We start from the raw sequence: 13,003 nt of genomic DNA on the forward strand, positions 1-13,003 counted from the left end.
TGATTTATCTGGAAATGTTTAAAACCGATGCTACTGCAAGGATCGTTGCTTTGGAAAGACAATCTCAAGGTATTTTTTTGTGTTTTTTTTTTAAATGCACTTATATGTATTGGTCTGCGTCGCTTATTCTAGGCAGAACATAAATGTCGTTGTCGGACGAATCATTATTTATATTTAACATGTTATGGGATATTCAAAATTTCATTACGAATATTGACAGCTTTTGAATTGTTTTAATACAGTAATACTCCTATAATTGCAGAGCCAAACAACAAATAAAAGAGATCTTAAGCTCAAAATAACTAATGTAGCATATTATTTTATAATTATAAAATTGACGTTCAAAACTCATTTTGAAAACTAAAATTGTGAGAGACTTACCTGGTTTAGACCAAAAAAAATAAGGTTTAAAGCAAACACGCGGGTATTAACATGAACAATCTACAAACATTTGCAAAGTCCTACTTTTGAAACATTTTGCATTGGATGAATTACACAATCCGTACTTTTATGTTAAATTATCTATTATTTTTTCACATTATAAAACATTTTCGCAACCGATTCCCCGTAACAATCGTAGTAAATTAATTCGTAAGAAACGTAAATGCGTGAATAGAAAATATATAACCGTTAAAAACACAAATGTTTTTTGTCAAACAGTACAGCTCTTTATCTATGAAATTCTGAATGCTGTTATGGTCCCATTGTCGTTTCCATTATGAGTTGTTGTTTTTACATCAGTATTAATTTCTTGAATTTATTAACGTACACTCATGTTGTTAATGCAGACTGTTAACAGTAAATGAAAAAGCAATAATCATATATAATATTCTATTGTTTAGGTGCATCAACGCCATCTCCGCTGGCACAACGTAGTTCGTTAACATACATTCACTGGGGCATGAAATCGTGTCCGAACGGGACAACTACGACAATGGTATAAAGCGGACAAGCAGCCGGTGGACATTTCCAACACACAGGCTCTGGTGATTACATTTGCTTGCCAAACGACCCTGAGTATGACAAATACAATAACATCAATGATGGTTATAGATCACTAATGTATGGGGCTGAGTACGAAACAGGCCAAAATCCTCCAGCTTTAGGCGATCTCTACGAGAATGACGTACCGTGTTCTGTTTGTCTTGCTCGCGGAAAGACAATCTTGATGATTCCTGGCCGTACATCGTGCTACAACGGATGGACCAAGGAGTATCAGGGATATCTGATGGGGGAGTACCATGGGCATCAAGGCAAAGGATATGTCTGCATGGACAAAAACGCCGAGGCGCTGCATTCAAGCTATTCCGATCTTAATGGCGCTCTGTTCTACAATGTCGAAGGTCGATGTGGTACATTGAAATGTCCTCCGTATATCGAGGGAGCAGAACTAGCATGTGTCGTTTGTTCAAACTCAACATAACTGTTAGTATGATAAATCAAATGCAACCATGTATTTATTGATCTTTATTTTCGAACTTGCTTTGAATATACACTTTTTTTCTAATTTTACCTAATCCCAAAATACTGTTGTTGTACACATGCAGCCTTAATTCCGCACGTATAGTTTGACATCACTTTAAATAAACACTTTGACAGGGAAAATAGCAATAACAGAAATTGCTTCGCTTATATTGTAGTTGGTCGATTTCTGTTTGTTTCCAAATTCAATTTATATCGTCTTTTTCATTAAATGTATGCATTAATTGTTCAATACATAATTACTTCGAGTTCAAATAGTAATGTCTGTTAATATTTAAGTAATGCTTACTTTGCTGACATAAACGTTGCAATACTTATACAATTCTCATATCAAATACAAATATAATACACGTATGCTTCATTTACAATTTAAAAAAAAAACGTGTCATTTAAAATATCTTAGATAAACATCAACTGCGGTAATGGGGATTTAAAAATATCTCGTTTGCAAAACTCCTCATAAAAAAACAGGCATATTTCGTTGTAAGCAAGCGTGATACCGGAATGTATCACGGCTTCCAATGTTGCTGTTTTCTTGTTTTGTTTTCTGCATTTGGGTTCAATATGCTGGATTGATTTCTAGGATACCTCTGCAAAATAACTTAATAGTAAATTTATCACTGTACTTAATTGAATGTTAATAAATACAGTCATCGTTTTTGTTTATGTTTTAATTTCCCTTAGAATAAGAAAATGAACTGGTGGTAGAACTGTTTCGTTTCCAATTTACATATGATGTCCACAGTTCTGTTCTCGTAAATTTTAACAAAATGATAATTGGCATTCCCCTTTTCTACATGATACACTCGCGTTTTATTTTTAAATTGTTCAAACAGTGTAAAAAGTATTACAAGTATAATAGTAAACAGTATTAAAAAGTACTTAAGAAACTGCTTTTTTCCAATTGGTAATGTATAATTACAGTAACTGCATTTTAAATGTTACACAATAGATATTCAATATTTATTGCAGTTGTCGACGCAATCACTTACGTATTAATTATGTAAACGGACAATGAACCAGATTTAACAATCCTGCCTGATCATTCGTGGACATATTAATCTTGGAGAACGGGACATACTTGTTATGAAATCTAAAACCTGTGGGGTCCTTTGTTCAATCCGTTGGAATAACAACCCTTATTGGGTTTTTAAATAATAATGCGATTATGTAAGAATATTTGATGCAATAAGTTAAACAAGGGAAAAGAACTTGACTTCCTTAAAATTTAACCTTTTATTAACAGGAACCAGATGGAATTCATACACAAACGTATCATTTAATACAAAGGAAAAGACGATTATACATACATCATATTTTAAATGGCTTATCTTAGTCAATGCTGAAATGAAATTAGTTGAAATATAATTTTAATGAATTTTCAAAAATCACAATGTTTTGGCGTTCCCATTGAGGACAATATATAACCAATATAAACTTTAAACATCATCACCATTTTTTTCAAAAATGAATACTATATGTATGTGTATAATGTTATATTCTTATGCAAACGAAGCATGTGATTACATAAAAATATACAATTGACCCATTGCGTTATGTAACTACAATTCTCAACTCTGTGCAATGCATACACCACAAGACTTTATATAAAAAAATGGATTGATTTGGTGCAAAACATTTAGACTACTTTCTGATTGGTTCAAAGACATACATAAATTTATGTATGCAATGATATATGAAATGCATGTATGCAAAGGCGTGCATAAACTGTTCGTTACTCAAGAAATAACATGTCCCAAATCAGTCATTAGACGTAAAAGCATTATGATTTATCATAATGACAAATACAAATTGTTGTTTGATGCTCGTTTTTTGTTGAGTACTTTAAAGCCTGTTCTCCAAAACTTCATTTGATTGACAATATTGTGACTTGAATGCGTTTCAAAACTTAATTACAATACTACATTTTGTGTTATCCTTTTATTTGGTTCGATTTCTCAACAATATAAGCTTTGTACCACTATTCGTAAAATAAATTTGTAAATCATATGCGTACACGTGTTTCTCTTGAGTAAATATGTTATCAGTACATAATCAAGCATTACTAATAATCTATCTTAAATAAGTGCATTTGCATAGGCGGGGTTGTTGTATTGAGATATTATAAAAACTTTGAAAAAGTCTTTTCACGTGGAATACGGTTCACAATATTATATTATTGCGAATGTTAATATATATAAAACAATCGCAGTATAATAATGCTATTTTGAACGCGACTAAGGTTTTAAATCTCGCACACTCTCAGAGATATTGCATTAATAATATTACGTCTAGTGCCATAGAGATTGACCAAAATGCGTTAACGATGGATTAGCACTAGATGCGCGACCATCAAGTTGAATCATAGTTTTCTTCTGATACTGCATTTTATCATACCACCGCATTGATATCTGCCTGAAATAAAGTTGCCTGATATATTTTTTTATATCATGGTCAACAGGAAGTTCTTATATCAGTCAATGTTTGGAGTTACGTGGGATTTGCATGAAGTCAACAATTTCTACCAACATGAATCAGGTTCAACAAAACAAACAATTTGATACCAAGTACATACATATTTTATTCTAGTTTAAAGTCATAAATCACAAAAACGTTTTTTTTAATCACCACAGCCCGCACTACAGAAGTTAAATGACGTCATCAATGGGACAATAACTCTTAAATATCGATATAGTCATTGCACGAGCAAGTGTTGCATAGAAAGTCAAGACAAATGTTTACTGTATGCTAATCCTCAACTATTTAAACAAACTCTTTAACACGCTTATGTCAATATTGACACCATCATCAAAATGTCAATTTCAATACACATCTCCAAAATGGCGTCTCCAAACTATTCTGTGAAGTGTGTTGTTCGATTAAATTTGTCGCTGCAGTCCATTCCTGATCTCCAATTCAAGACGTGTATTATTAAAGCGGTTATACTCTTCCCATTCGTAGTGCAAACAACTTTTTTCGCTATACGATGTTTAAAATAAGCGATTATTCGTGTCGTCTTTTCAAACGCCGTTGCTACATGTATGTCAACGTGTAAAAGCCGGATCAGCAAAATCAGCGGTGATTCGTACATTTTAAATACAAAAAAAATGAATTGTTTGCAGATTTTTAGGGAAATGTGGTATGATAAACAGAAAAACAGGTTACTGTCCCATCGTTTGTAATATATCAGGCTCGGCACGAATAAATTATTCTATTCTAAGCCTCGCCTGATATATTACAAAACGATGGGACAGTAACCTGTTATTCTCTATTGCTCGAGGATGTTGTTTAATCGTTATACCTGATGTTGCCACATTTTCAGTTGAGAGGAGAAGTGACAAAGCAAATAAGACATTTGCGTGGAGTGTTTAATTATGTTTTATAGCAACATCCAATAAACATGCTAGTATGTTACATCATAAGAAAAGTCGTGCCGACAGGTTATCTTAATGAATATTTAAGAAACTTATAAATATAAGTGCATTGGAAAAATATTTGTATCACTGTTTATCATATATACAGGTTATGCCTCTTTGTATTAAATCGTGTTCATTTTGTTTTGAACGTTAGTATGTTTTTCGAGGGGTTCGAGGGGTTTAAAGTAGATCAATTTTGAGGGAAGCAAAGAGTGCACTTTTCAAAGCGCACGAAAATAATCCTATTTATATACACTGATCATATTTGACCGCGCAGGCACCGGGTAAGACCCCGTATTGTTAAGCGGCGAATAGACGGAACAATTGAATTGTTAATGTCGTCAAAGCATATTTTTCTTCCCGATTAATGATATAAAGACACGATCAAATATGTGCGTGTTTTCTTCGTGATGGCTTTTAATTTACAGAAACAACATTTGTACATACAATCGCATTGATGATAATATCTTCCGTTTCGTTGATAGCATGTTTAGTGCCGTCCTAATCGTCTTTAAATCGCATATTATAGAAAGAAGGAACAACAGTGAAGTAATATAGCAACGCCAAAAATGTATTTCGAATAAAATTGTCATACATTGGATTGACCTGTTCCATAAATAGTTTCCAAGAAATTTATTTAATATTTATCAGTTTAAAGTTCATACAAGACAGCTGCAGATTACACGTTGATTACATTGTTTTTCATATTGCGGGTAATTCATACTGAGATCATTGAATGAATATGTTACTTTGAACAAATAGCTTTATATATACTATGTGATTTTGTCTAAATATGACATGAACGACACGTCAAAATATATAAAAACAAATATAGCCGTGAAAGTAATTTACGCTTTTCGATAAATCGCTTTGTTTTGATTTAGTAAAGAAATTAAGCAATAAAACGAGACAGTAACTCTATCATGGGTGGTGCGGTGGTCGAGTGGTAACACTCTGGTCTACCAATCCAGATGTCCCCGGTCGGGGCACTGGAAATTTCAGAAATGCTTCAAGTGTTTCCCATCCAACTAGAGATGTACTGGTATGAAACCTAGTTAAGTTTCGCGTGTATCGGTGCTTTAAACTGAGCACGTAAAAGAACCAAGATATCTATTCGCAAAAAGCTAGGATATCGCATTCGGATTCCTTGTATCTTAATACTGTCCCTTCTGCTTGCTGTCTCTTCAGCAAAACCAAAGGACCCCATTGGAAATAAGTGCTAACACTTTCATGGGTTATCATTGCCTGCAAGGTCAAAATAAATACATACATCTATTATAGATCATTTAAACTGAGTAACCTAACATTCTTCAAATGGTCGCTTGGCATGGAATTCACCTACAATGTTATTACAATTGCATTTAGTATAACATATCCCGAACATCTACAAACGTTAACATTGTAATGGATTCAATGGAGAACCACTGGAATGAAACGATCTGCGAGTATATGTTGGTCCATATAAAAGGACAGTTTATACAGTTTCAATAGTTAGAATCAAGTAAATGAATTTCGACCATAAAAACGTTCTCAATTAACTGTCCCATTTTTAATTAAAGGGCAATTACAATTCATTCAATCGGGACTACGTAAACATATGCACATTTTTCATATATAGATATACTAAGTATAACTCTTCATCAAATTTAAACCTTTTTTTGCTGAGGTCTCGAGCCGAAACAAACACTTTATTAGACACTTTCATATTTCAAACGAACCTAACGCCTTAGAAAACTTTTGGAGTGCAGCAAATTTACGAAGTTCACTCTATCCGCATACTACTTATCTAATTTAAAGTTTAACGAAAGCTTTAAAAAGGGACTAATTACTAATAAAATGGCAATATCTCTCTTTAAGGTGAAACTACGCATGAATATACTTCTTTTTACCCTTTGGTAACGCTTCATCTAAGGTTTCATTAAAGGAGGAACATTTTTAACTGAGATTGCGCATGGTTATTAGGTATGTGGCTAACGTAACAACGCACAGACGGACCGAATGACAACTGAAGACATATATCGATTCAACTTGTGTTTTTTTTTAATAATTCTTATACAAGTTAGTGCATTCAATGTGCGAACAATATTATTTGCGTGGAATTAAATAATAGTTTGAAATGTAAGTGTTGAAAATTTTCCCAGAATATTGGTTTCAAAATATGTTTTTTAAAATGTTACATATTTTAATAAAAAGTTTTTGTACTACATATTTCGTAACGACATAGAAACACGAACAATTTACTTAACTCACGGTCGATTCGTGTGTATGCATTTTGATGAATCAGAGAACAATTTTAAACTACACACTTATGGCTTTTTCATGTGTTTTGAAAAAAACAACCAATAGGCTTTCTACTGGTGCAAACGTTCCACCAATCGGTGCAGAGCCACGTGTTTTCTCTCTGAAATCCCCGTTGGGTTTAATGCTCTCTCTCAAACGATACCGCTGGATATGTAAGCCTTTTTGACGAAGGAGTTGCATGATCATGATCTCATCACAAAATAGCAATTCCTATTTGACTTTTGTAACGTATTCATCACGGTTGTGATCAGTAAGAGAAGAAAATGACTGCTTGCTTAAACCATATCGCATCATTTGTCAGTTAACGGTTCGTTCGGACACCGCTGTCACGCGTGCAATATCAATTATCTTAAAACCATTTTCAACAAGATTCTCCTGGACAGTCTGTGGTATGTTTAACTGTGGTGCTCCGCGTAGAGACGCGTCTGAACTCAGTTTAAAGCCTCCATGCTTGTTACATTCAATCCTTAAACGCATCATGTTAGTTATATTAGAAATACCGAGCATTTCCATTTCGAGCGCTGATAATTTGCTAGCAATGTCTGGGGTAATTTTCTCACGTGCGAAAGCATTTTGTCATACACAAAAACTAAAAATGTTGCAGGTATATATGGCGTATTTTGTAAAAATCGAAGATTCTATGTGTTGTGAATACATTAAATATTGGTACAGTTTATTTATAGTCGCCATTGAGAAAATAGTTTGAACATCTTAAGTGGGACGGAGCGATCAATTGAGACCTTTTAGTGCAATTAATTGTAATTATAACTTAAACTACACACAACCGCAACAAACACCAATTACTGTTTATTTTCTAAACAACTAAAATGAAACAAACACACACAATAAACATGCATGTACCTTAATTGCTTTAACACCAAGTGTACCGGTAATAATGATTGACCCCCATCAACGCCCCGTATAAGCGCTTTATTCACACACAGCTGATTAGAGCGTGCGTGCTTTGATTTATCGTTTGCCAAATGTAGAAAACATTTGATTAATAGCTTACAAGCGCTTGTGAAATTTACGTCGCGGCGACATAATCGGAATAAACAAGCGCAACGACAAAATTAATTTTGAAGTCCAGGCACCACGGGGCCGCTGTGTTAAAACCGTCTGGGTATATTTTCTACAAATAAAACATTAACCTCATTCCAACATCTTGTCAGATTATAAGTGGTAATCTCGATCCCGGAGAAGGCGTAATTTTAATGCTAAGGGCTGTGGGATTGTTTTTTCAATCTATTGGCGTAACAATACTTGTTGATGTATTCTTTTCGATGCATAAAGCGATTATTATAGATTATTTACACCAATCACAATATTCTTTCGATAATAGTTTAATATCCATATTTTATCAAGATTCCGCTGCTGTGTATGGTAACTGCATCTCTTTAAATCCATTTGTCAATCAAGTGCATCGGGATGTAGTATGAAGTTGTCCTCGTTATGCTGTTGTTAAACGTGAGAAATCTGCCAGACCCGATTAAGATCCATCTTGTTTTTTGTTGTTTTTTTGTTTCTTGTTCCTTGTTTGATACGGCGGTAAAAAGCGACAGATGTTATTTTCCTTGTTAATATTATTTCTTTTTATCGCATGTATCAACTGTTTACTAAGGAATGCAGGCAAAATTTAACGACTATCAAATGTAAGCTTTTTCAACGTGTTTTGTTATAAAAAAAAAACATACCAAAGTATTTTTATTATTCAATCTTCTTATTAAAATGAGGTAATGCGGTTACATAAAATTACACAATTGATAAAGTGTCTTGGATAGGTACAATTTTGAAAAATGATTGGAACGATACGGTGCAAAGCCTTGATACTGCATGCTGGGTTTCAACGCAAAGGCATACATAAACTGTTCGCCCACAGTATATATATATAGGACCTGGCACGAGTTGTCATATCATACCATATTTTATTAAACAAGTTCAGGAATCTTGTAAGAAAGCGAGCCTTTGGCGAGCTTACTAGCGAATTTCCTGGACGAGTTTAATAAAATATGGTATGAAATGACGAGTGTCAGATCTTTTTTATCACATGCGCAAATTAAATAAATATTTAAGCAAACATAATGATCCCGAATGTTGTTTACATTTCGTGACGTCATTTGACGATGCAACGTCATTTCAGCAAAAATAACAAACTGCAATTGGTCAATCGAACGAAAACTAAGCCAATGAAAACGCTTAAAAAGTATATTACACATGTGTCAGATACAAGTATTCGTAATGGTTATATTACATGGGAAATAGTGTATGGCATTTGATAAAATTCGACGTAAATGTATATATGAGTAGTTACCAAAATATAAAGTACAAATGTGTTGTTTGGTGAGTACAGATATCATCAGCAGCACTTTTAGGTCTGCAATGTAAGCTATCATTAATGCGTACGATTTTTAAATTGCATATGATTTGTACCACTATACGTATGGATAAGAGGTTATAGACCAACCGAAGTGTATTGATATGAATCATAATACTATTTTTAGTCATATGAGTAGACTTGCTTGCGTTTAGTATATATATATATATATAGGATCTTGTATGAGTGGTCGTTTTGTATTTAATTTTTTAAACAAGTCATCTAAATAAAGATAAAAACGAGGCTTGCCGAGTTTTTATCTTTATTTATAGATTACAAGTTAAATGAATTCAATACAAAATGACCATGAATCTAAGATTCTATTTATAACATGACCAACCAATTTTATTTTTATTTTATGCTCTTTTCACCGTTTATTCACATTGTAAAAGAGTTTAACTGAAGAAATTCGCTGGAATAATGACGTCATTTCGTTAAAAAAATGACGTCATTTCACAGTTATATAACAAGTGTAATAACACCCGTGTAATAAACAAAATTGAGCATTACGTTATTTCACTCCTGGAGCGAAGGTCATGTTATAAGGTATCTTTGTACATAATAAATCACGCGTTAGGTGTTGTACAGTTACAATCGACCTTAAATAAGTGAATTTGCTTTAACGTTGTTTTTGAGTAAAGCTTTAACAAAAAATGTAAAAAAACTCGATTGAAGTTAATGGCAAACGACTTTTACAAATTATTTTATTACAATGTTTTATAATACGTGTTTTTATCTTATTATTGATGCGAATATTGTAGTGAACTACTTACAAAAAGCTCGTACAATTACACAAAAAAGTCGCGTATATTGTGCTTGTACGATCATCAAGTTGTATCGTTTTTTATTCAAATAAGAATTTTGCTCAAGGACCTTTATCATTTGTCACCTGGTATTGGGGGCACGTGATTTTATATCATGTTCTGTTAACCCATTTATGCTTAGCGTCTATAAAAAGGCCTTGGCAAACTGCGTAGACCCAGATGAGAAGCCGCATAATGCGGCGTCTCGACAGGGTCTGCGCTGTATGCTTAAAGGAATTTCTGTAAGAAATATTCTCAATATAGAAATAAATATACTAGACATCCCTAATTTTGGAAATAAATTGATCCAATTTAGAAATATTGGAGATTCCACTAGGCTTAATGGGTTAAAGCTGAAATTACAGAGCAAATCCGGCACATGCTTGGAATGTCTAATTATGTTTTAAGCAGCATCAAATTAACACACAAGTGAACTTAATCTTTCTATAAGCCGTGTCGACAGGTTGTTACACTGAACAGTTAAGGAAGTAATGGTATCAGTGCGTTGAAAAAAAAATCACTTTTAATCATATTGCAAATGAGGTGATGCCGCCTTTTCCAAATCGTGGGAATATTGATTTTGTACGATTGTTTTGAAGTAGATCAATTTTGACTGCGGCAACAAGAGCACTTTGAGTACGCACGGATGTAATCCGACTCATATAAACTGATTATCAGTATCTCGGACTGCAACCGGAACGGCGCCAGGTAAAGCCCTGCATTATTAAAATGTGTAGAGACGAAATGTTTCTTAGTTTGTGTCATTAAATATGATTTTCCTTCCCGAAAAATAATATAAAGAAACTATCAAAGACGTTTAATTTACTTAAGATTTTTTAGTCTGTGAAAGGCAATTGTACCTGTCAATTCTTTTGTTTATATTCGGCGGAAACGTATTTGGGATATAGGCTTTCTGTTAAATTCGAATGGCTATACTATTAAAAAGCACCCGCAGTATACATTATGCACGTAGGTTATGTTCCAGGGTGAACGACACGTCCGTCCAAATAGACAGAACATCCGTGCAATGGAAGGATGCTCTTCGATTATGCGTTTTTTAAATGTATTAAATTGAAAGCAAGGACACAACGAAATGAGGCAACAAATCCACGAACAATCAATAGAACAACTGAAAATATGCGCATTATCCCTTGGAATTGAGGCTTCTTAAATGTAATTTCAATTTGCTTTTGAGTATCAAAGATCCTGTACAGCTATACACAAGTCACATTTAAATGAAGTCAATAACTCCCTGAAAGGCTATTGAAATGGAACGACCTAAAAATACCTAAAAGTATAAACTTGCCCATAATAAAAGAAAATTTTAATAAGTTTCATTAAATTTGAGGTATTTAGGCACTGATTTTGAACAGAAAAAAGCACTGCACATGTTCAATCTATTGACATACACCTTATCTACTAAACAAGTTTAAACACATGCGGATAATACATTCAAGATATATAGAGCACAAACAAACAATAAATACAAAACATGCTATTTATCGAAGGACAAGTACTATCTGAAAACTCATTGAAGCAAAACAACTAAACAAGATGCGATTGCCCGCAATTTTTGGGATGCTGAATACAGTAGATTTAGGCGATACATATTCGAGATCTTGCATGGAATCAAATTATGTATACAGGATGATAAGTTCATAAAAGAATAAATAGAGTAGAACCACCTTATAATACCCGCATGTCCACCATAACAAGAACTAAAATTGAAAGTAGGCCCTCAAAGCGATTGGCACCGAACGACGTGACAACTTGCGTTATTTTATCTTTGAAGGATGTATCATATTAATTGTACTTAAATTCGGATCATTAGTATCCGATATCTCAAGCATTATTCAAAGAGCAACACAACCACGAACAAATCGTTGGAGCGAAATTAACTACGAATATGGATGTGGTCATCTTTTAAGGATACTTCATATAAAGTTTCATCAAAGGCGTTTACTTAATTCATGGATCTTGCGTGGAAACAAAAAGCTCAATAAAAATGACTTTTTTTCAATCGAAGGGCAATCATTCACTCAAATTTCATATTTAAATGAACTGCTTTCCAAGATTTATTGAGGCTATATATATATATATCCATTCGGGTCATTATTGACTAAGCTTTCGTGCGGACATGACGTATATATATATATATATATATATATATATATATATATATATATATATATATATATATATATATATATATATATATATATATATATATATATATATATATATATATATACATATATATATATATATATATATATCATGTGTTTTCAAATTCGGGTCATTATTGACTAAGCTTACGTGCAGACATGACGTGTTTGACGAATGTAAGGATGTAGAGATGGAAAGAAAGACCGACGCACGAACATCGTGTAGAACGGCAATGATTATCGTGAAAATTCACTTCTAAACGTATTTAAATCAAAATGAGTATTCAGGCGTATTGTTTTGCATTCTTTTGAACATATAGTATCATATCTCTAACAACAGAATTTAAATGTACACACTTTGTGGTGTCTGCGTGTAATTTTCAGGATAGGACTTTCGTTGTTTTTATTACCTTGGTGACAGGGGTTTTATAACTTTCCCGTGCCCTGCGTTTGTCCGAATTT

General features: G+C 33.3%; 1 protein-coding gene across 1 annotated transcript; it reads left to right on the top strand.

Moving 5' to 3' along the window:
* The first annotated feature begins 1,060 nt into the window (after positions 1–1,060).
* On the top strand, positions 1,061–1,423 carry LOC127831465 (uncharacterized). Its single transcript, XM_052356451.1, has one exon. It carries the CDS (start codon positions 1,061–1,063, stop codon positions 1,421–1,423), a length of 363 nt encoding a protein of 120 aa, XP_052212411.1.
* Positions 1,424–13,003: the final 11,580 nt, after the last annotated feature.

Source organism: Dreissena polymorpha, chromosome 5 (assembly GCF_020536995.1).
Source record: "Dreissena polymorpha isolate Duluth1 chromosome 5, UMN_Dpol_1.0, whole genome shotgun sequence".
In the NCBI taxonomy this organism is placed as follows: domain Eukaryota; kingdom Metazoa; phylum Mollusca; class Bivalvia; order Myida; family Dreissenidae; genus Dreissena; species Dreissena polymorpha.